Genomic DNA, 25,251 nt, shown 5'->3' with positions numbered 1-25,251 from the left:
ACAATTATCACTCATTTCCGGGCTTCCTGTTTGTTCAGGCTGCTGGAGAACATCACGAAATCAGCCAACTGCTCTCAAAACCTCTTTTAACCCTTTGTCATCCACTGAAGCTGGGAAAACCCTCCATCAAAACTCCATGTGGCTGAGAGGCTGAAGTACATAGCACAAATCTGTTGTGGTGTAGAGACTGGCAAATGAAAACCAAGCTCTTGAAAATTGTTTGCCATAGGAGCGTTGCATTATTGGGGAAAGATTGTATCATTGTTTCATCTCTTTGTTTGATTAGTATTTTGGACCAATTGTAGGGAAGGAACTTGGGGAAGCTTATGGAGCTCATACAAGTTGGAAGATTTTTGTGGGTGTTTTTGTTGGTTTTGTTTTTTTTCTTCTCCTTTAACACTGTTCATTAATTAGTGGCTGGGACGTGACAGATACATGAGTCTTTATAAAAATGATGGATTTATAATTCAATTTAATTTAACCATTATTCAAAAGCTCATATATGCTCTGAATATTGTTTGTCCTAAATCATCGAGATAGATTCGGACTTAGAAAAAAATATTAGAAAACCATGAAAGATTTCCTTTTGTCTTCAGCAATTATTGTTCTGATAATATGCAAATGAGTTTTTCAATTACTTTATAAATGTTGCTCTATGGATTAGTACTACACTATGGTGAAAGCATAACTTTAATCAAGATTTTAAAATTAATCAACTGACAGCACTCTGGAGTCTGATATTTTGACACAGAGCAAACTGTAAGACTGTGAGGACTTTTTCGGTTAGTACTATAAAAAAGCTAACTGTCAAGTGGCTCATGTTAATATTTAATCATAAAATTAAATAAATGTGGGCAGTTATTTTCTGGGGCACATGCACAGTTTGCGTACTCAAAATGTCTTTTCTCTTTCTTTTTTTTCCCAAAGCAGGGAGCCTTTAAGAAACTGTTTCAGTAGGTTGAAAAATACTGCTGTACTTACTTGAGAGATAAAAATGGAAAAATGCTTTTTAATTCTGCTAGAAATTGGAATGCATCTGGAGGTTGCAGAGATTGATAAGAAAGGACAGCCTACTTACTAGTAATGGCCCTTGAGTGATGAGTCCTGGTGAGAGTAAGAAATCTGGGATTATATGTCTGTTCCTACATTTGTGTGCTGCTAATGGTATTTGTGCCAACCTCGGCTCAGTTCGTAATGGTTTAAATATACTTTTTCTAGTTTGCCTGAAATTATACCTCTGTCCTCAGTGTAACGGAGACTAGAATCAGGCCAGGTGTAAGCTCTGCCCTTGGTGAAGAAGCTGTTCCTACCATCAGAAAAGCAGTTGTTCTGCATGGGGGAGTGGGGAGGAGAGACCCTTAGCGTGCGCTCTACGTGTGCAAGTGTGTATGTGCACATGCACACCACAGATGCTGTGCAGGGTCAGTGGAGTTCCAGGGAAGTGCTTCATTATGCACCCTCTCATGAACATATGTCTATTCCCAGTGTTTCTGCTGTCATGTGTACTGGTACTAGGTGTTCAGGAACAGATAGTGAGTTTAGAAGTGTTACTGAATATAGCGTAAGCTTTCTTCAGCTGAAACAACAGAGCATTTTAGTTTTACAGTGTTAACAGGCTTGGGTTAGTTTGCATGATGATGAAGCAGTATAAATGGATAAAACCAATTTAATTTAAGCATGTAAGTAGTTAAATTGATTTGCAGTTTAATATGATACAAATTCAGTCTTCAAAAGAGAACAGGGAAAAGAACCTGTATTGTGTATGCTGGTTCAGGTACCTTTCAGTTTTCTGGTTAAAAGTGTATCATAGTATCTCTTGTTTCCTTTTAAGATAAAGTATATTTTTCTACAGTTTATCTCTCTCCCAGATTTCCTGTATATTTTCTCATACTGTGTCTAAAATCAAATTCCACTAATTGATTAGTGGGAATTAATAAATCCTTATACTGAAAACCTAAGGAGACAAAGCATCAGTGCAACTTGTGAATGGTGTCCAGGGAAAGGAGCAAAGTGTTTACCTTGAAATGCCAAACCAGGTTGTTATTCCTTGAAGTTCCCCAGAATAGGAGGTAGGTGTTCTATCCTGGAGCTGCTACGTGGGCTAAAATGTCTCACAGGCACACTTCAACATTACTGCTACAGAAGTAGTAATTCATTACTCCTGTTGAGAGCCTACATAGTCTTGTAACATTTTGCTGGAGCTACTCAACTGAGCTGAAATCACTATTGGCAGCAGAGTTGGACTTGATAGTGCAGGCATCTGATTCAGCTTATGATAAGGTCAATATTCTGGTCCACATAGTCCACATACTCTGTGCTGTTTTGGGTTGATTTGTTGTTTTTTTTTTTCAAGGGGGTGTTGAGGATTTGGAGGCAAAACAGAGGAGATTTTGAGTACTTGAATCCTCAAGGTGCATTTTGAAAACCTAGCCTCAGTTAACTTCCAGTGAAAGTTGTCCATATGTAGATAAATCAGCTGGTAGGTAGATGCTTATGAACTACAGTATTTCTATTTTTCTCTGTCCAAGCATGCTAGTAGTTGAAGGATGCATGTAGTTGAAGGGTTGCATGAGTAGCATGTTAGATGTTTTCTTCTGGTATCCTGGTCTTAAATGAAGTTTGAGTCTTTTCTGGTGGGTGATACATCATGTGTGTCTTTCAGCTTTTGTTGCTTGAAACTATCTTCCTCGCTTGTTCTGCCTTACTGAGTCTTTGGCTACGGTTAGATCTCACAGGAGGATCTGTGTTTTAGGAGGAGAAATGGTAGTAGGAAGGAGGGTTTTGTTGCTTGAGCTGTGCAATGTGTCTTTCATTATTTCTACTTAGCTTTTTTTTTTACTGTAAACAACGTGAATTTCTGTCAACAATTTGAGATTTTTTAGGATGACTGTATTGTATAGGTAGTAAAGATATAATTTACTGTTGTACTATGGGCAAAAAAAATAATCACAGTTCAGGCACTTTTTTACTTTTAAAATATCATTACGAGGGTTTAGTCAGTGAGTCTGTGACAAAGGAGCATGTCAAATCCTTAAAAAACTGGGGTGCCTAGATGACTCAAGTTGATTATTTATAAAGAAATCTTTTCTTTATAAAGACTGCGTCATGCTTTTTTTTTTTTTTTTTTTTTTTATTAAAGTCATGCTTGACCTCGAACTGTAACATTGAAACACAGAATAGCTCAGTCAGTGTGGAAGCAGCAGGAACTAATTCAGCAGTTGAATTTGTGCTCAGGTTCAGATTAATCAGTAAGTGAAGTAAGACCCTATGAGATCACTGTTGCCAAATTAGTACTGTTTCTCTTTCATATATGTATTGCTTTCAGATTACTTTTATTCCCCATTGTAGTTTCAGAAGTAGTTTTGTTCTTTCTCTCTGTTGTAGACAGCTTATAACAATATCAAAGAAAAAGCATGATTATAAAATTTGCAAGATTTCCTCTTCTTCTTTTCTTCCTATCACATGCTGTGAATGGAGAAGACGTTTCAAAACCTTTCATGTATATGGCAACTAAAAATGGATGTGTTTGCAGTTCTGAGAGACAGAACATTAACAAATGTTCTCCAAAGCCAACAGGTAATTCCTTGGCAATTCGTCAAGAAAGAACATGCAACCTAGGGGAAACCAGGCTTCTTGTAAAGGGAGCATTCTCAGCTCCAGGTGTATAAATCAAAAGATTTCATGTTATGTACCGGGCTCTATTTTGGTGGGCTGGGAAATATAACCAGTTTTGTGTAGAAAGGATCAAATCATGCCATTCCTATACAAGTTGTTGGAGTGTTCTTTTAGGGTAATAGGAGACTCCTCGACAGCTTTCCTCTGAGGGAAGGCAAGCATTTCTTCATGTTAGTTATTTCTTTTTCAGCTGCCTTAGTCTTCTCTCTCTTCAATAATAACATCAGAGAAAATCTTGAAATCTTCCGTGAATCTTATGTCTTGTAACACAGCAGTGCACAATTCTTTGCTTATCAGAAACTTTAGAAAAACAGGAATGTAGTGGGCACAGACTGCAGTGCCAACTTACTAGCCCTACTTCTGCCAAGTGAGGGTCAAGCAGATTTGCATCTTAATTCTTTCCTAATGTGTTTTTAGTAGGTACATCAAGACTGAACTCTTAAGAGAGGCTTAATGGATGTAATGTTTTCACGTTCTTAGAGTCCAAAATCTTGAACTACTTTTATAATAGTACTTAGAGATCACAACAACTTATAAATATATCAGGTAGGTTGCATGGAAATTATGTGACTACAAAATAGCAAAAATATGGCACAGCTGAAGTTGTAAAGAAGGGAAGAAAAATCTCTGTAGGGCCTTCAGATTAAAGGAACCGTGTGTTTTTGGAATAGGAGCTTGGCTTGTGTTTTGGAATAGGAGCATGGTGTTCCATATTCCTCTGTCCTTCTTAGTATTGTTTTCCATTTGTGTTACTTACTTTCATTTGCTTATCTTCTGTCATCCATGAATTTGCACTTGTGCTATGAAAATAATACAACCTCATGAGCTGCCCTTGCTGTCCTGCTTGCAGGCTGCAAAGACAGCCGATGACAGCGCTGAATGCCATTTATTCAGTAGGAGCCACAGTGCTGGGTGTTCCCTGCAGTCACTGAACAGCTTCAGGCACACCCAGGGTCCCAGATAATGCTGATTTAGTAACACTCTGCTAGAGGTTCGGATTTAATGTGCAAAGATGTTTCTTGTGCATATGAAAGTTCTCACCCTGTGCAGAAGCATTTGCAAGAAGAAAGCAAAAGTAAAAATAACAGGGAAGGCTTTTGAATGGTTGCTTACCCCTTTTTCAGTCCTTAGCCTCCCACAGAGCAGTAGTGTTTTTCTACATTGGAAATTATTTCTGAAGATTATTCTACGTGGGAATTTTATTTATATTTGTCAAAGTTTGAGGAGTTAAAAAAAATCCACAGTGTTTGTGTACACTGTTTTTAAAGTATGAAATGTAAGCTAAATCTGGACTAATCTCTGTAAACTAAAACTGGATCAATTTTTCAGATAGAGATTTGTGGACTAGTGGGTTTTTTTAATACAGTATGTAGAAACCACAGCTTATATCTCTGCTCAGTGTCTTGATTTCTTCAAGTAGCAGGTATTAATCCCCACTTCTAATCTACAAAATTTGTCTTAGTATGTAGTTTCATTTTTAGTTTCAAGGTATTTTATTATTGGTATTTGTATGATGCATACAGCTATAAAATGAGTAAGAGAATTAATTAAACCTTAGGTTTGGAATGCTGCACTCAAATACAAGTCCACTGAGACATTCCTTTTTTGAGTTTGCTAAAATTAATGAAATTTAAAGAGAGAAGGTTTTTTTTTTTCCTGACAGATTTGAGCCTAGCAGCATTGGAATGGTATTAAAGATTCTGTGGTAGAGCTTCAAATGGGACTTCATTCAGCATTCTTGTTGAAGTTTTCCTCTTTTGAAACCTACTCTGTATTCTTCTGATGGTGCTTTCCAGGGATAGCTACATGTGGTTTCTAATAAACCTGACTCATAAAAGTATCCCTGACTGTCATTGCACGGGCATCTTTATTTTTGTCATTCAATTAGTGACACAGTAAAATCAATGCATCACAAATAACGGAATGAGACAGAGGAAAAGCATGGACATCCTGATAACTATTACTGCAGTACCAGATATTTTCAAGGAGAGTAACCTTGAGACAGGTAATTGGATGGTTTTCCTGTTATGTGTATTCAGGTTCTTAAAGGGACCAAATATCCTTTTCTGGAGTATGTCAGCCTTGTATTCTGTTTTTACTGGCTTCATCTCTCTGTGGAGCTTTTGTGGAGCTGTTCTCTAGCAGTAGAGGTAGTCATGAGAGGGAGGTGATTTAGGGTAGCGAAACAAAATACTGTGCCAGTAAGGGCATAATTTCTTTCTGTCTTTCCCCAGATATGTTTGCAGTAAACATGGAGCCTTTAGGTCTGGCAGATATTTTTTTTCCCCTCTTTTAAAACCTTTGGATGACCAAGCCCAAAGAAGCCATCTGTGCAAAAGACTCAGAGTCACTGGCAGTGGTCTAATACGAACTGCAGTGGGTAGGAGGTTTGGCAGTTTGGTTGGTTTTGTGCAGCTCATTATCTTCGGGATATCTTTGGAGTTCAGCTGTTTTATTTCTAAAGGCTGATTCAGTCGTTGCTTCTAGGATGCAGCTGAGTAAGCCCACTGCGCTGCTGCCATGTTCTCCAAAAGCTGCTTTCAGTTTCGCCTTCAGCATCTCAAAGCTCTCTGGAAGGACCTGCTGTTTGCAGAGTTGAGCACTGCAGTAACTTTCAGTTTCTCTTCATTGATGGTGGCTCACAGTCCTCTAAAGCTGGGGTGGAGGGCAAAGCTGCCGTAAGCTAGCAGTGTTGCAATGCGTGATCCTTCACAACAGCTCTTACACTGCCATTAAACTTGATTTTTTTATAGGATTTTTTTGCAGTATGAACTCGGGAATTATCCTGATTTATGTACAGAGTAAGGGGAGGTAAAAGGAGGATAAGTAGTTGAACCTAAAGCATACAGTGTTGTTTGATGTGTGCTCTGCTTGCTTAGCCATCTGAGAAGGAAGTTTTTTTTTTTTATATATTGTATTACCATTTTAATGCCTTTATAAAGAAAACACTACTAAATATTGACATGGTGCAGAAATAACAGTGATTTACATGTCTCAAATCTTGATACTCAGTAATATTTTTAGAAAATGACAAATACGTAGTAATAATTAAATGTAAATAATAGATTTTATCCTTAGCTACTGAAATCTTGTTGTATAAAAGTATCTTTTCAAATAACTGCTTAAATTCCTAGGAAAAGCTACAATAAAATACGAATTCAAGAGCCAGTGTAGGAGGGATTTGAATTAGTTGTTGCTGTAATAAGTTAATTGGACTGCGGTTCCCAGAATAAGATGCTGTTTCTTGAACACTCAGGATTAACTAAAATTTCCAGCATATAACAGATAGCTCTTCACATTATAAAAATGTGCCTTGCTCCACGGTTATAAAATCAAAGCCATGTGTGATGCAAATAACTCTGAGTGAAATATTGATTCATTGATTGTTAGTTAATTCTTTCTGTACCTGAAAATAAATCCTTGAAGTGTTGGTTGTGCAGACAAAATGTCAGGTCTCAAAATGATGCTGACTTTTGTGTGTATTCTCTTTTATTCCAGTATTGCTTTTTCTTGCCAGAAGGTGTGTTAGAGCTTGTGAGATCTGTGCAACATGCCTGTGCGCTAGGAGAGCTAGTCTTCCTCTGTTGTTTTTAATGTTAGCGTGTCTGCTGCTGCATGTATTTTTCACCATGCATTTTTTATAACAAATGTTTAAGGGAGGATGGGAACCTCATGTCATTGAAATGATGATAAAATAAGTTCAAGTGAACTAATCAGGACTCAAGTTCATGCATTGCTGAGTTGGAGTGACAGCGAAGTGAAATAAAAAGCTCCCTTACTTTGTGGTAAATCTCTGGTAGCAGTCAGAAAAACTGTCACTGTCTAAATTGAATAAAACACTACAATTTTCAGAGGAGTGAAGGGTGCAGTGGGTGAGGAGTTTCAGAAGAGCCCAGTGTGGCTGCCAGGTTGTGCCTTCTGCTCGCTTGTAGGGTGTTTTGCAGAAGCACAGAACAGTTGGGGTTGGAAGGCACCTCTGGAGATCATCTAGTCCAACCCACTGCTAAAGCAGGTTCTCCTAGGGCAGGCTGCACCGAGTTGTGTCCAGGTGGGTTTTGAATGTCTCCAGAGGAGGCTCCACAGCCTCTCTGGATAGCCTGTTCCAGTGCTCCGTCACTCTCAAGGTGAAGAAGTTTTTCTTCATATTCAGAAGAGATTTCTTTTGTTGCAGTTTATGCCCATTGCCCCTTGTCCTACCACTTGGCACTACTGAAGAGAGCCTGGTCTCGTCCTCTTGACACTCGCCCTTAAGATATTTGTAGATATTGATAAGATCCCCTCTCGGTCTTCTCTCCTCCAGGTAAACAGGCCCAGCTCTCTCTGCCTTCCCTCATCAGGGAGATGCTCTGCTGGACCCTCTCCAGTACTTCCCTGTCTCTTGAACTGGGGACCCCAGAACTGGACACAGCACTGCAGATGTGGCCTCACCAGGGCAGAGTAGAGGTTCCTCCGAATGCACCCCAGGGTCCCATTGGCCACCTTGGCCACACGGGCACACTGCTGGCCCATGGGCAACTTGCTGCCCACCGGCACTCCCAGGTCCTTGTCCACAGAGCTGCCTTCCAGCAGGTCAGCCCCAGCCTGTGCTGGTGCCTGGGGTTGTCCCTCCCCAGGTGCAGGAGTCACCTAACCCACACTGCCTGACCTTACCGATGGGGACGTTATGGGGGACAGGGTCAGAAGCCTCACTGAGGTCAATCCCCTATCTCCTCATCTACCCAGCCAGTCATTCCATCATAGAAGGCTGTCAGGTTGGTCAGGCATGATTTCCCCTTGGTGAATCGATGACCTTCTTTGCCCTCACATGCTTCAAGATGACCTCCAGGATGAGCTGTTCCATCACCTTTCCAGGGATGGAGGTGAGGCTGACCAGCCTGTAATTGCCTGGGTCCTCCTTCTTGCCCTTTTTGAAGACTGGAGTGACATTGGCTTTCCTCCAGTCCTCAGGCACCCCTCTCTTTCTCCATGGCCTTTCAAAGATGATGGAGAGTGGCCTGGATATAACATCTGCCAGCTCGCTCATCACTCATGGGTGCATCGCATCAGGGCCCATGGATCTGTGGGTGTCAAGTTTGCTTAAGTGATGTCTAACCTGATCCTCCTTGACCAAGGCGAGTATCTTCCTTTCTCCAAACTTCCTCTCTTGCCTCCAGGGTCTGGGAAACCGAAGGGCTGGCCTTGGCAGTGATGACTGAAGCAAAGAAGGTATTCAGTACCTCTGCCTTCTCTCTGGCCTTCATCACCAGGGCACCCACCTCATCAGCAGTTTCAGTTTCAGGGTGTACCTGTTTTATAGATGTTACTTGGATGCCTGTAGGATCCTGACTGTTCGAGAAGTAACAGCTCTCCTTGTTGCTGGATTAGGCAGACAGTGTTCAGCTTTGTCATTAAGTGGAAGAAACTTCATTAAAATATTTCTAAAATACCATGGTAATGTTTCAGGCTTATTGTTGGGACTGTTTGTGGTGTTAAAACCTGTTGATTTTCTTTTACAATGATCCAAGATGATTATGCGAACAAATTGCAGGTCAGGGTTCAGATTTAACCTGTTTCTTATCAGGTTTGAAAAAATAAAAATAATAATAAAAAATAACCAATGTTCTTTAAGACGTTTTAAAAGTAAATCAGGAATTGCAAGTTTTTTTTCCTCAGCCTTTTCTAAGGTATATGGAAAATGCTGCTAAATTGCATTACTTCAATTCTGAACACACAGTTCTAAAGTTGCATATCTGTTTTTTCTTATTTTCTTCTGGACGGTATGAAAAAAAGACCAAATTACCCAAAATTAGTCACATCTCCATGGCTGAATACCAACTACTATTTGAGCCAGATCCTGAGAATGATAATTTATCCTTTTATCTTTACTGGATCCCACTGCATCTTTATCTTCAATAGTTAACAACTTTATTAGCATGCATGCATGTATGTATGTATGTTGAATTTTTAGAAAGGGAACCTTTTTTCCTTGATGGAGGAAATGATTTTGTAATGGGATAAATTGAAAGCACTTTTAAAGGCAGCTGCTTTGCAGAGAATGAAATCTGAAACAACCCAAAAGAGAAATTGTGTAGGCTCCTGGGAAAAGTTAAAATGCAGCGTATTTGACTGAGCCACAAGGAACAGATTGGATAGGGTCAGAGAATCAGAAATGGAAACAGTCCAAAACTCTCACTCTGCAGTATAACACAGACATCATGGAGATCTACAGGATTCCCCAGAGAGGTTTACTTAAAGGAGGGTTGCCGGGATGGTTAACGAGGTCATACTTGTGTGTGAATCGTTTTCATCTTTGTTACTAGTAAGAAAAAAACCACTGTGTTAAAGGGGTGAGAGGAGGGAGGAGGGACACAACAACAAAAAAATCCCAAACCCACACACTCGAAACCTTTCTTCCCCAATACAAGGGTAACTTTCCTTCCTCTTTTGTCTTTGAAGTCTCTGCAGTAAAGGGACTGTTGCTGTTGCTCTGGATATTTGGGAACTCTTTCTGCACCTCTAAGCAAAAAAATTATATATGTGGTTCCTATTTCAGATCACCTTCAAGATAAATCTTTTCACGTAAGACTGGAGAGAGAGTTTTGAAACAAACTTTGATAGGGCTAGGTTTTGGTTATAGGGCTAGCCGAGGCAGAGATTTCTGCAGGCTCTGCGGGGTAGTGCTTATGCAAATTGTAGGCCAACCAGAGATGGAGGAATGAGAAACAAGGGTATCCAAAACTTAGATGCATTCTTGAAGATGCCTATCCTGTCTGCCTCCACGCTCCTTACAGATGACAGATTTTTCATGACACTTCCCCCAGGTGTGAAATGATTCCTCCTCCTTCTGTAGGCTGCACATAGGAGGATTTATGGGTGGTCAGTATTTTAAAAACTGGTTGGAAATTGAGGCAAAAAGTGTACCAAAGGCTGGATAGACTTGCTGCAAGGCTTATCTCTGCCCTCTCTGTGTGGAATTAGAATTACAAAACCTCATGCTGTAAGCCTCAAATGGACATTTTTTTGTAAATCCAAATGGTAAGGTTTGGGGAAAGTGATAGATGCACCATAGCAGAAGTATGTGCAGGTTTATTGATAGGCTACAATAATGACTGATTAATTGTAGTCCATTTAGCAGTTCAAATAAAGCTGTTAATATGGCAGGATGCCTAGAACCTGCAAACTCCAATGTAGGTAATGGTAAAGAGATCAGAGTCTAATTGCATAAAGGTGCAAAGGAGAGCCTGAACTCTTTAGAATTTGAATGCTAAATAAGAGTAATTATAGGAGGTGAAATAAGCACGTGAAGGGTGAATTAAGTTCATTGCGCAGGGTAACCCGGCAGGTCCGTAGCAGAGCTCCCAGTAGGATTTCTGAAAGCATTCATATTTTGGAGAAAATTCTTTATAGGGAGAAACTCTGAGCTCACTGGTTTTCCTTAAATAAAAGGAACAATGGGAGGTTACTTAATTTGGGTATGTAAAGTACCATTTAAAAGTTGAGGGCTTTTTAATCCTAGAAGGGTAAAACAAGAACTGAGGGCTAACCTGATGGATTAATATGAGCAGCAAAGCACATATTTCTTTTCACATTAAGTGACAAACTAGTGAAATGAGTTAGCAAGGGATGTAGCAGATCCTTCATCCCTAGACATTTCCAGAAAAGATGGAAAGTGTTTCATGCAACACAGGCGTTAGCTTGGCTCGATAGAAGACTAAGTAGGCAGCGTGCTGTGCTCTCCATTACCAGAACTGGATCGTTCTTACACATTCAGAACTAAATTTTAAGATCTAAATGAACAAAAATTCTTCAGTTATCCTGAGTTTGGTTCCAGGAGACCTGACTAGTTGGCTGTATAAAGTCTAACTGAAGCTCTTTCAAAGAAATTACCTAAACCTGAATACTCTTGTATTTAAAAAACCAAACAAACAAAACAAAAAAACAGTTGATTTATAAGCAGTTTTTTTCAAAGAACAAAATCCAAAATGTAAATGACTGCACTTCCTATTTCATCATGAACTAAAAGAGGAACAACCACATTGCTGCAATACAAAGCAGGTCAAGTGTCAGGGCGTGTGTGTGTGTGCACGCGGAATTTTTGTTGACACCTCACCCCCCCCCCCATATCCAGGAAATACCGGAAAACTTGCATGCATGTCTGAAGAGTGAGATTTTTTAAGCGGGTTAAGCCAGCATCTTTCATGCCAAACTCATATCTAACATGTGAGAACTCCACATGTGATTCAGTTTAAAACACTGCAGTAAATGAAAATAAATGCTAAAGAATAATACCAGTTAATGCACACACACTAGGATGTGTTTGTTCTTAGGGAGTTTTGAAGATGTGTCTGTTCCTGGTGTGCCCTTTCTGGCTGGCGTACTCTACTCTGCTGTCTAACTTTTCAGGAACAGTAATAATAGCAGTGGTTATTTTTGCCGTTTCCTTTTCTGTAACTTCTGTATTCAAGATGTTACATTCAGGTTTATCCATTTTATGGAATATAGGTTGCCTGGTAGCACGTGTCAAGCTAATAAATTTTATTTTACTTGGGTTTCCCTTTCACGTTTAAACATGGGTAGCATGGTCTATAGGCAGTTCCCTGTTCAGTTTTTCTTTTAACAAAGTGTTTTGTAGCTGACATCCAAGGAGTCTTGGAGTTGCTCGGCATTTGTTATGGCTAAAGCTGCAGAGGAAGTCCAAGTGAATTACAGATAATTGTAGTCCTCAGGATAACCATTTTGTTAACAGAATGAGCTTCATTAATCTTTCTAATCTGATAATTAAATGGAGGTTAAAACATCATCAGAACAAGGCAAAAACTATGTTAAAAAATAAACCACTGTTCAAGGGTATCTAAAGTTCTTATTGTAGTAAAGGGAAAAAAAAAACCCCAAAACAAAAGAGAGAATGTTCCAATGATATTTTCTACTGTAAATAAAAATTCTGGTTCTTCTGGCAATTTTTTTGAAAGGCATATGGGATAGCACTGGGGGCTATGTTTTCTGTCAAATTTTTGAGGTATTTCTTGCCAATTCTGAATCTTTGTTCAAGAAACAAACAAAAAGTTGTGTTCAAGAAACAAACAAAAAGTTGTGGTGCTATTCTTGAATTCACTTTTTTCAGAGATTGAATAATTGAACATACATAAAATATGAATAATTTTATGTGATTGAAGCTGCCACATTTACTAGTGAAGGGTTTATCTAATAACAAAGTTTTAGAAATGAACTTTTTCTTTAGGAAACAAGAATGATTTTGCTATTTAGATATTGGACTGAGACTTGAGAGGGGCAACCAGTTCCCGGTCTGTTATAGGCATCCCTACTTAAAACCCTAGTGTGGAAAGGGTGATGGACAGGGAAGTTGGGGGTCTCTGGGGGGTTGATGCAGGTAGGGTGTCATTGCTCTGTGCGTGTGTTCAGTATGGCAAAGGACTAAGGTATCTGCGTGGCAGCCAATTTCTGCAAGTACTGCTTGCAGTTGTGTGTGTCACGTAGTGTGAAGGCAGAATGAAGTCTTTCATTCTAAACTGAACAAACATTTAAAAATATTTTAATTTTAAAAAAAGCAAAGATACTTTTGCAAGTAACTGGTATTTTATTTTCTTGATTCTGTTTTCTTCTTCCTTCTTTCAAATTTCTTTAAAATTTAACTTTTAGTATAACTTGAACAAAGTCTCTCAATTGATGGAATTCTTGGCATGCTGTAAGTAGGAGAGCTATTTCCAGGAAGGATACTTCTGTTTAAATACTTGATGCCAATTCTGTTTTACTATTGTGGTTTGTGTATCATGCAATGTTTGTTTATTGTAATGTCAGTGTTTATTGTAAAGGCAGCTCAGGTTACAGATACATATGTGAAAGGACATAGAGAATATTTGTGTAGAAAGTACTTTTTCCTTCCATCTTCACAAGCCAACAGAAGAATGTTTATTTGTAATTCTTGAAGATTGTGTATTCATGTTTTCATCTTGGAACTTGCTGAAGAATATTCTTTTTTAAACTGGGAAATACATATTTCTGTGGTATTTTTGCAATCTCCTTCCCTTTCTTTAGCCAAATTTAAGTAATTCTATAAGGTGACTATTCCTTTTTTGCTTGTATTTCCAGTTTCTTTCCTCAAAAATAGAAGGTATCTGTGGTGAACCTGAATAGGAAAATAGGAAACACATTTTAAAAAATTGCTTTAAATTTACTAAAACAAATCAATTACAAAGATATCTAAGTAGAGACATCTTATTTTAAAAAATGACCAGCTTGCAATTTCCTGGATGAATAATAAAACATCATAAGTTATAATGTTTTTGGTCTCTAGATTTAAAATCTGTTTTAGACTCAGAGTGAAGTTAAAAGAAGTAGAATATGGCTGTGTTTCCAGAATAAAATTTGGCATTTTTGGAGTAATTCTAGCATAACTTTGTTCTTGAAATATAATTTGACTTCTTTTTGTTTGCTTGTGACAACTTCATGCCAATTCTAAGCTGTGTATGTGATTTTTGTCTCCATATGTTCCCAAGATTGTGTCTCTTCCCTAGGTCCTTTGTTCTTCTCATTCGTGTTTTTTTATTTAAGATATTTTGGTCCCTGTGTTATGTTATGTCATGAGCTTGCCTAAGTTCTGCCTACCTGAAGTACCATTCTCTGAGTGGTGTTCAGCAGTGCTGACAGGTTGATTATAACCCAGAATTTCATGAAGGGTACGCTAAGGTAAATTACTAAGTAAAACAGTGATTTTTGTCACGTTAAAAGACCAGTTTTGCACAGAAAGAAAGAGTAGCTTGGATGCTGGAGAATTTTCAGGCAAGCCTTGATAGCCTTTAGAGATGCTTCCTACAATAAGATATTGTTTGTTTTCTGGAAACTTGGGGGGAAGAGCTTAGTAATTTGTAGCTAATTAATGAGATAAAAGATGCCTTTGAGCACACCTCTAGGGCTATCTTAATTGCATATTCTGTAGTTTCAGCCACCAGTTGGGGGCTGGGGGGGAGGGAGTCTTATATCTAAATCAATTTGACAAAATAGAAGATTAAGAATTTACTAGTCAGTTTTCTCTGCTGATAAACCCTGGCTTGCAGCTGATGTTGGCGTCACACATCAACAAGCTACTTGAAAGTTCCAGTGAGTGTCATCAAAGTACAGTTTGTCCATTTGCAGCAATATTGAGTCAAGCCATTTCCTTCCTAATGGAGGATTAATTTCTATTGTGAATACAAATAGAGAGTACAATTAATGTGGTTGCCTTTCAGATAAGAAAGGCCTTAGTCCTTTCTTCCCAGGGAGCTGAACTGAACTCAAACTCATAAACAGTTGTTGTATTTTATTTTTTTTTAATTGGAACAAATCCTAGATGTGAGTTTTGTTGCTAACTGGAACAAAGCCAGCACAGCTTTACTTACAACTGAACCTGAACTAGAACTGAACCAAAGTGGTTTCAGTTCCCTGCTGCTGGCTTCTAACTGGATAACTGACAATTGTAAATCCAGTAGGACCTCTCTTGAAAGTTACTGAAAGGTGTTGTGCAGTAGTGTTTGAATGACTGAAAACATGAACCTCTTGTGGGAAGGATCTGAGGTCAGTGCTGAAGTGTTTGCCTAGTCTGTGTTGAGGTTTCATGTAAGGAATATTTATTTTTGAATAGTTTGTTTGGGAAGATCTTCCACATCAATGACACCCTGGTTTGAGTAAAGCTGTCAGCTGCCTCAGAGTTGGTGTCATCAATGTTCCTAACTTTTGTTTTAAAATACAGTAGGTTTATAGGCAAGTTCCAGAGTCTGTCTTTTCTACAGTGGGCTAGAATAAGATTCACAGGTTAAAAACTGCAGTGCAATTTCACATGATCTAAATATCACCATTTTCTAGCACTTATCTTGCCTTTGGAAATGTTGTCCTTCATTTAAAAGAAGATTTGAATTTATGCCACATCAGTTTTGGATCTTCCAACTTTTGACCTCCTTGATTTTCGAGGTCTAAAAATGAGCACAGCTTTTTCCTTTATTCTTTGTATGGTAATGCTGTGTGGATATTCCCTACTATATACTGTCTTTTCCAGACTATACTTGGCATGAGGAGAGCACAAGAAAGCAATTTTTCACTGTAAAGAGAAGAAAAATACCATATGCTTTAAAGGAAACAGGTAGCATTGCTTTGATATCTTAATCTGTAAAACTTAACAGAAGTTAAGTCTTACTTAAGGGAAGTAAGGAAATACAGAAGTTACCTCAAGAAGTAAGGAAAAATGTATGCAGTGCACCAAAACTGTTGTATATGACCAGGAAAAGTACCAGTGAATCCTAAGGTTTATCCTCTGCTTATCCATGTACTTACTGTTATGCAAATACCTATCTCATAAAGATTGTCCAGTGTTGCAAAGGTGTCTACTCAGAGGAAATACTACTGCAATTAAGGAGAAATTCCAAATATCTGTGTGAATAAATCATCACATGTGGTTGATTCCTGTGACTGAACAAATGTGCCAGCTAGGACTTTGGCTTGGCGTATGGGCAGTTGGGTTATCTGAAATTTTACTGTAGTAAAATAATTTGACAGCATTTATCACTTCGTGCTTGCAGTCCTGATTCTTTCTTCAGCATTTTATTCCTAGAAGGGAGGGGGTTACCTATACACCTGTTTGTAGTTCTGTAGGATGACATTAATGAATGTCCATAAGCAAGACGATAAACGTGTTTTAAGTAATTTATGTCAGCTAGTTATTTCCTTATGGTTTGGACAATGCCACTGTACCTAATGAATCAAAAAAAATGCTCTTGAAAAGCCTTGTGATGAAATTACAGGTCAAATTTTACCACATTATGCAACTCCTTTATTCTTAAATCCAATAACAATCTAAATGCATTTAGCAGATGTTTCAAGCAAATGGCTTTATGGAGGCTTCTGTTTTGTAGGTGGTTTTACTGTCCTTTTACTCAGGTCTAGTTGAGTATTGTTCAGCCAAACCCAGCTCTTATCCATCATCCTTCATGTTATCTCTGGGCTTGCATAGGTTCTTTGTACTTTATCTTCATTACTATTACTAAAGTAATGCAACCTCTGTTTCTAGTGTGGAGACAGTTACCGTACAGTGAAAATGTACTGTGTAACTCTGGCTTGTTCCTCTGCCTTTATAAGACTTACTAACAGAAGACATTTTACATCATCAGATAACTGTACTGGGTTAAATAAACCAACAAAACAGCACGCACATGTGCCTGGAACACTCATACTGGTATGAGTCTCCATGGAACTGTTATGTTCAGAGTGCCCTGCATGGTTAGTCTAGGAAGTCTTGTCTTTTAAGATTATTGATTTCTTTTTCCACTCGTGAAGAAATTTCTCTGTCTGATTTATTTCCCTCGCTCACGAATTCTGATTGTAGGTATTTAGAAACCCTAACCAGTTTGGGTATATAACTGTTGCAGACCTTAATAGTAGTTAATACCTTGTGCCATACATACTCTAACCAACTGAAGCTTTTAGGAAAGTGACGACAATCTCTTCCTTCTGATCAGGGAGTCAGAAACCTGGTTTTGTACAGTGACCCTCACGTGGTCATGCTGCTTCATGCCTTTGCAGCTGTTTGTACTGCTCTGCTGTCTTGTTGCATGTAAATATAGCCATCTGTCCAAGTCCACCTTCTGGACTCTACCAGAAAATGAGCCATGAACACCGTAGTTCCAGTACGGTGGTTCACAGAAGGTTTTCTTCCTTGTGGGGCTCAAACTGAGTATGTGAGTTCTGGGTGTACAGATGTGCATGCTTGTGCCCAAGCACACGTGCATTTGTGTGTCACCATGCATTCAAAAATGTTCCTTCGTCAGTGCCTCAGAGGTCTTAGGTACAGCAGATTGTGGAAGATCAAAGTTGTATCCCGTGTGATTCAGGGCACTCAATTGAATATCGGTATATGCTATATTAAGTAATAGAAGGATTCTTGTTTCAGAATTGCTTTGTGAATACTGTGGTTATTTCAGCTGAATCTTGTTTTTCCCTGGCTGCTTCTGTTCTGTATTATGTCTGTGCATGTGTCTGGCACTGGAAAGTGTTTGATCTTTTCTGTAGGTCATGCAAGATGTTTGATGTCTTTTTGTTGACTTTTGGGTATGAGTAAATAAATGATAGAATCCCCCGTGGCCAAAATTTCTTAACTTTTATGTATATCATTGTGGTCAATTACAATGCGGCAAGCTGTGTTAAGTTTCTCTGTAATTGTAATAATCAAATATGTAACATTCATAATGAAACACAGATTTCCAAACTTTGTGGTGGTGCACTGGCTCTGAACGAGACCTGCTTTCTTTGGCCAGAAGACCAAAAGGCTGCGGGGGGAAAAAAATCATGGAGGTAAACAGAGATTCTAGGGAAGCTTTCTCAACATGTTTTCTGGACAATTTCTATAAAAGTCAGGTTCACTTCATGTCATGAATGATCTAACATGTGAAATTCGTTAATTTTCAGATAATGTTATTAAATAAAATTTTCTCGGCTCTTTTGCTGACCTTACGGAGCCTATTACAAAGCTATCCATTTTAGGTTGAGCTTGCTAGGGATTCAGGTGTAAATGCTGGGGGAAGTTTGCAAGTTTAGTCTTACCTCTAGCTGTTGTTTTGGTCAAGAATTTGCTTCTGTTCTAGTAATCATATCATGCAAACATAGAATCATTTAGGTTGAAAACGACCTTTAAGATCATCAAGTCCAACTGTTAACGCAGGACTGCCAAGGCCACCACTAAACCATGTCCCTAAGCACCACATCTATGTGTTTTTTGAACACCTCCAGGGATGGTGATTCCAGCACCTCCGTGGGAAGCCTGTTGCAATGCTTCACCGCCCTTTCAGGGAAGAGATCTAATACCCAACCTAAACCTCCCCTCAGGTTTCTGTCCCTGAGGCTGTTTCCTTTTGTCCTGTCACTTTTTACATGGGAGAAGAGACTGACCGCCCTGCTGCCTGCAGCCTCCTTTCAGGGAGCTGTAGAGAGCAATCACATCCCCTGAGCCCCCTTTTCTCCAGGCTAAACACCCCCAGTTCCCTCAGCTGCTCCTCACAGGACTTGTTCTCCAGCCCCGTCCCCAGCCCCTGCCCGGCTCTGGACACGCTCCAGCCCCTCAGCGTCCCCCCTGCAGTGAGGGGCCCAAACCCAGCCCAGGGTGCGAGGTGCGGCCTCACCAGGGCCGAGCACGGGGACGGTCACGGCCCTGGCCCTGCTGGCCACACTGTTTCTAACACAAGCCAGGAGCTGTTGGCCTTCTTGGCCACCTGGGCACATGGCTGGCTCACGTTCAACCAATGATGGTGGCTTTGAAAGTTTTTAAATTACTTGGTCTGCAGCCATTTTGACTATATTGAAAAGCGTCACTATTAATGTTTTCTTTTATAGTCAATAAGTTAAAACAGGTACTCTATTAGCTATTAATTGAAGCAGAAAAATCTTGCAGTTAAAGAACAAGACACAGCACAGACTGTTTCCAGTCATTTTCTATTAGATTACAACTCTTCCGATTTACTTATACGTTTTCATGGAAATAGTATTTTATCAAAATTGGAGAAGTAAATGCCCTTAAAAACACCAGATGTAACCCCCTCAGCCTTTGCAGATATCAGCTCTTTAAACACCATCCCTTCCCTCCTCTTTTCAGAGACATTGTTCAAAGAGAAACTTTCTGTTATGCTGTGCTCAGTAAGGGTTAATACATACTGACTTCTCAAGTCCTGCGTGACTCAAATAGCCATCTGCAGTGACAGCTCATGTGCTTTGGGGTTTATGCTTTAAGCTATCCAGATATCAGATAATCCTAGAACATCACAACAAGAGGTGCAAAGCAGGTTTTATGATTTAATTCTTATTGCTTGTGCAGTTGCTTGTTGCTTATGCAGTCCATTTAGGTTTACACTGTTGCCAAAATCCTAAACAGCTTCGTGGTTGAAGGGGTTTTACTGGGTTTCATACACTGTCTAGCTAAGGAACAGCAAGAGTAAAACTTACTCAGCCTTTATGCTATTCATTTACGCAAAATGCATTTTTCTATTGATTGTTTGTTTCAGATCTGAGATTTATGCCAATGACTGTCCTTAAATTTCTCTTGAGACAAGCTGGCATTTAAATGCATGTAGTGCACCTAATCTTAGGTGATGTTCTCGTGTTGGAACATGAATGGCTGATGAACTCATGATCAAAAGAAAACATATGGTACTGGGGCAATGAGCCACTGAAGATAGCAGTTTATCACTTGTTTGGAACAGGTCTCTGCTCCACAGGGCATGCAAAATCTCTGTGCTGGTGCTATCAGCTAGAATGAAAGAAACACCCGCAAATGTTAATGGAATGATTTAGGCTGTACAGTGGTCAAGAACAGAATCTTGTTCATATTCAAATATGAAGTATTGGTGCAACCGGAATAACTGCATAGCATATTCTGATCTTCCTCATCCCTATAAGATTAGAGAGAGTGTGTGGTTTCCTTAGCAAAATCTTAGTCTAGGACAATTCTGTCTTGTTTCATATTTTTGGGGGTGGGAATTACATCTTGCATCTGAGAGGAGGAAAATGGTGAGCTTCTAAACAAGCTTAGAACTCATTTTTTTTCAGAACACTTTAGAGTTAAAAGCTTGCAAAAAGAAAACCTTGAGGAAAAGCTGAACTATTTTCACAATCTTTTGTGTAGTTTGATTAAATTTTGCAGTACTTCAGAGTTGCCCAAGAATTGTGATGCTCTGGAAACGCTGCAGAGAAATGTTTAAGCAGTTTTTTGTTTGATATTGTTTTCACTGATGAGTATTCACTGAATGGAAAAGAGAGGAAATTGCATCTTAGATATGTACCCATTAAAGTTCTTTAAACAAACAAAAAAAACCCAGCTTGGGCATCTCTGGTAGTGTAGGAAGACTGGATGCGTATCGCTTGACAAAGGGAAGCTTAACTGAGGAATAGAAGAAATGGTCCAGTGGGCAGTCTGGGCCTCCAGAGACCAGAGTTCAGTTCTTGTTTAACTGTAGACTTCTTGTATGGTGTTCTGGCAAGTCATTTAGTCTAGCTGGTGCCTTTGGGAGTATCTCATTTTACAGATGGGGAACTGTCTCAGAGGGGTGTTGAAAATAAAATCCATTAATGACTGTGAAACTATATAAATGCCTTCAATATGCTGAAACTTGGCCATGGCTTCAACACGGGATTTTTCCTCTGAAAGTATGTCTGGTTTTATGGATGGTTGCCTTTTGTTCCCTGAAACAGGCTACTAATATGCTTTATTCATGCCTGGAGCTTTTCAAGATCTGTTCTGCTTTCCAGCAATCATTGTACTCATCTCAATACACTGCCACATCAGGATTCTTTTAGCAGCATAGAAGTTGTTTAAAGTACCTCCACAATTAATCTTATTTGCACCTACTAAAACTGTATTTTACCAAAAGTCACAGCAATAGTGTGGGCCAAGATAAACTGCTTTGGTAATCAAACATTTTGCTCAGTGATAGTTGTTACATCTTTTGTTAGATGTGGAGTATGTGACATGTATGTGCAAAGCATATATTTTTCAGTGTATCTTGCTTACAGCAAAGCTGCTGTTATATCATCTCCTCAGTCCCATCTCTGGCTTGCATCTTGCCTTGTTCCCTGTTGTCCTTCTGAACAGTCATGTCTGTTTAGTTATCTTCTCATGGTGTCTCTCTGCATGTATAAATGCTTGGCTGCTTTCAGAGAGAAGTATTTTTAGTCAAAGAGAAGGGTCAGAGTAAGAACTGCCATGATCAGACTATTTCTGTTGCATTCAGGGTGTCTGTTACATTCAGCTGAATTTGGCCAGTCATTCTGTTTCTGGTTACATACGTCTAAGGGCGTTTCACATGTAGTAATTTTCAGGGCATTTAGTGAAAAATTCCTGGAAACTTTAGATTGTGCTGTATGCATCCTTTGTTACTTATTTATAAAATGACATTGCATAGTCTCTAACTTCTTCAAAGTGTTGTTTAATGTGCAGATTCAAGGAAAAGGCATGTAGTTTATATTCTAATAATCTGACTGTTTTGAGGGTATTTATACACTATGTTTCTAGGCATTAAATTAGAAATGTTTTATGCAAAATTAGAATTGAATCAGTCCTTTTCATTCCACACTTGATTTGATATGTGAAAGACCTGAGAACAAAAGAAAGAGTCCTGTTAATGTAGGGGATTCTGCTTTTTTTGGGGTGTTCTTTTTAGATGTAAGGTCAGCTGAGGGAGCTGAGCTACCAGTTTCTGCAAAATTAATAGTTCCTGTGACTGATGGGACTGTCAGTGTAGGTACTCACTGAAATGAAATGTGGGTATTTTATACATGTAAAGTCAGAACATGTCTATTTCATTCTTACTGGTATTGGAATGTTTTCAGACTGAAACATACTTTCTTTGTGAAAGAGACTCCCTTTTATAAACAGTTTGTTCTGCTTAGAGCATCAGCGAAAGTTCTGAATCAAAATCAGTAAGCAGCATTTCTAATAAACGGTATGTGAAAACAGTCCACTTGATGGGTAATGGAAATGTGGGTTCAGTGCTGCAGTCTGGTTCCCGAGTTGCTTCCAAAGCCATTTGTACTTCAGTGGGCAGAACAGAGATTTTGTGGTGGTGATCACCAGCTTCTCCAGATGCCTGGTTCTTCTGCAGGGATGGTGTTGCGTTTTTGTTTGTGCATGTGCACACTGGGATTTTAACTGCATAAAGTATTCTGCTGAAAGCCTAACCATGCAGTACATAGTGCTGATACGAACAGAGTATTACAGACATCTGTTGAGTGCTATAGCAGTTTTTCAAAAGCCTCTCTCTGCATAGACATCAAAATTTATTCATGCACCTGTGCCTCTGATCTATTTTTTCTCGTTAAAAAAACTGCAAAGGGAGAGGAACAGTATTTCAAAATCAGTAGCTTTATTGAAAAACAAAAAACATCCTCCACAAAATGTCCCCCACAAAACCCATGCTACCAGTTCAGAAACTGTTTTATTTATGGAAAAACACTCCACCATGATTTCATTTTCCTCTCCTCTGAGTAGCCACTGCCCTTGCTAACACCTACGTCCTGCCTGGTCTGTTCACAACACAGCTGCTGAGGTAATTTTCTTGATCTGTTGGTCTGATGACATCAGCTGGAGCCGTGCGCTCCTCTGCCGGCTTGCTCCCGAGTTGCACAGAAGCATTTTTATGAGAAACTGCTTGGTGGCCGGAGGAGCTTGTGCATCTCACATCGCCCCGATGCGTGCGGCAGCCGTGGCCCAAAGGAGGAGGGGAAAAAGCAGGACCCCCCCTCGTAACAGCCCTCTCAGGTGCAGAGAGAACCTGGAGGCAGAAAAGGTGACCCCATGAAGCCGCACGCTGAACATAGGTGGGCAAGCCCTGGCGTAGCCTGGACATTTTGGCGTCTGCTTCCTTTCCTCATTTACTGGCTGGTTTGTGAAGACCAACAGATTGCTCTCCCAAGTTATTAGCGTGAATTGGTGACCCCTGATTATTGTCTTATTCTGGTCGAGTGCCCTCCCCTGAGGTGGCTGGTGACGCAGGAGGCAGCTCTGTGCCATGGTGGCGAGGCAAGGCCCACCTTCCCCTGCTGCGTGGGGAAGCCACAGGCTCTGCGTGCGGTTGCCTTGCTGTAGTACAAGTGTCAGGAAAGTGAAGTTCTGGGGTTTCTGTCTGTGGAGAGCCCAGCTTGGCCAGGCTGGGCGATGAGGCACACTCCCTGCTTTTCACCCTGTGTCTGTTTGGTCTGGCACCGATGACACGTAATCCTACCGCTTTTTCACTTGGGGGAAGAATGGGGCTTTTGGGGGCATGTCTCCTTTTCTTGTTTTCTCACCTGCCCTGCGTACCCCAGTTTGGTATGTGGCAGGCATGAGCTCAAGTCCCTTGTGAGTGCCAGGGCCCTGGGGGCACCAGCAGGCCCCAGTGTCACTGCCAGGCCCCTCTACCCTGCCCATGTGGCCCAGGACCAGGCCCCCCTACCCTGCCCATGGCCCAGGACCCCGTGTCAGCATCTGGGCTTTCAGCCCCTGCCCCAGCAACACCATGTCCCAGCCTGGGCCTGGCACTGTCCTGCTCCCATCCCCGGGGAGGTGTCTGATGCCGGGGGCTGGGGCTGCCCTGGTGCCTCCCTGTCTGCCCACTCCTGGCTGGAGCACTGGGGCATAGGACAGGCCCTGGCAGGCATGAAGCGCACATGAAATTTTATCTGTGTGCTTTGCTTACTAAAATGGACTGAAAATACAGTATTCATGTATACCATGTTGCTTTACTCACTCTCTGAAATTGTGTGAGAGCTGTCATGTGACAGTAAGAGCTATTGATTACATAGTGTTTTAGTTACCATTTAATTTTTGAGAGATGGGTGGCAGCAAAAATTGTCTTTTATGTGTGGGGCACCATTAAGATACTCAAATCCAGAAGTATTTAGAGTTGCTGATGAAATGTATGGTAAAATACAGCAGGATTTGTAATGAGCTCTTTATTGCAGTGCCTGAACGTACAGGAGCTTATTCCCACAGTCTGTGAGAGTATAGTGCTTGATACTGAGCACCTGTATTTCATGCTGAGAGAAAGTGATCTCCCTAAGACCAAAGACTCCTTTAAAATCTACCAGAAGGGTGCAGAAATAAATAAATTTTGTATTTCAAAATAAGAGGATAAAGCATGTATTTCTTTCTCCCAGTGGGAATACAAAGGGGGTATTATAAACACGTGTTAACCAGCCGTCCGAGCCCTGTGTGTTCGTTTCCCCTGTTCTGTGACCAGAGCTGATCTGTCCCCCTGGGATCTGAATAGGTCACAGTGTTGTTTTTCACATTTGCATAGCTGGGCTCAGTATGAATTACAGTAAAAAAATTATTCGATACTAGCACTTTTAAACTTATTGCCTTGTTTCCTTGGAAACAGTGGTGCAAACGTGTGGCAGAACAGTGTTTTGAATATTTGATTTGTAAAATTCACTGGGCTAAAGCTTTCCAAGTGTTGAGGGCACACACTTCTTAACTTCAGTGAAGGTACAGGGTCCTCAAGGCCTCTTTGTGAAAGGAGGCTCTGTTGGTAGTGAACTGTAGACCTGCCCATGTGTCCTGCCTACACCTTAGCTTCATGAGTTTTGGAAACTCTGTTTCCTGCATGTGCAGTCACTTGCTTTGGGAGCCATTCTAAGTTTTACTTCTAATTCTCTTCTTGATTGCAGATTGACTTGGAGCCAGAAGGGAGAGTGTATGTCATCATAGACCTTTCAGGATCATCAGGTGAAGGTAGGGACTTTCAATATTTTATCTTACTCTTTCATGAATGGCATCTTCCAAGGGCCTCAGCAGTAGAAGTATTGGAGGAGGTGCTGTGCCAATATCCTCTTAAATCTGTATGAGCTCAAGTTAAAGTGCACACATTTTGATGTATCTGCCTGTGAATCAATAAGCAGTCGCAGTTTATCTTACCCTGTTAATCACTAATGGTAACAATACCAGCTAAAAGAACGACGATGAAATGAGAATAGCTTGGCAGTATTAATTATCAAAAGAAACTTCCAAATTCTTATTTTTGGACGAATGTACCAATGATAAGATATCAAAGCGAGTGTGTGTGTGAGCTTATTTGCTTTTCAAGTTATTCT

The 25,251-nt window shown here is 40.0% G+C and overlaps 1 protein-coding gene across 1 annotated transcript in view; it reads left to right on the top strand.

Annotated features, from left to right (window-relative positions):
• Positions 1–25,251, top strand: part of PRKCE (protein kinase C epsilon) — a 293,940-nt gene that overhangs the window by 78,574 nt on the left and 190,115 nt on the right. Inside the window, exon 2 of the mRNA XM_040612167.1 lies at positions 24,829–24,892. Within this exon, the coding sequence (XP_040468101.1) occupies positions 24,829–24,892 (64 nt within the window). The remainder of the gene's footprint in view (positions 1–24,828; positions 24,893–25,251) is intronic.

The sequence above is a fragment of the Falco naumanni genome, chromosome 12 (assembly GCF_017639655.2).
Source record: "Falco naumanni isolate bFalNau1 chromosome 12, bFalNau1.pat, whole genome shotgun sequence".
Classification (NCBI taxonomy): domain Eukaryota; kingdom Metazoa; phylum Chordata; class Aves; order Falconiformes; family Falconidae; genus Falco; species Falco naumanni.
The sequence above is the reverse complement of the archived record's forward strand: the minus strand, read 5'-3'. Positions and strand labels throughout refer to the sequence as shown.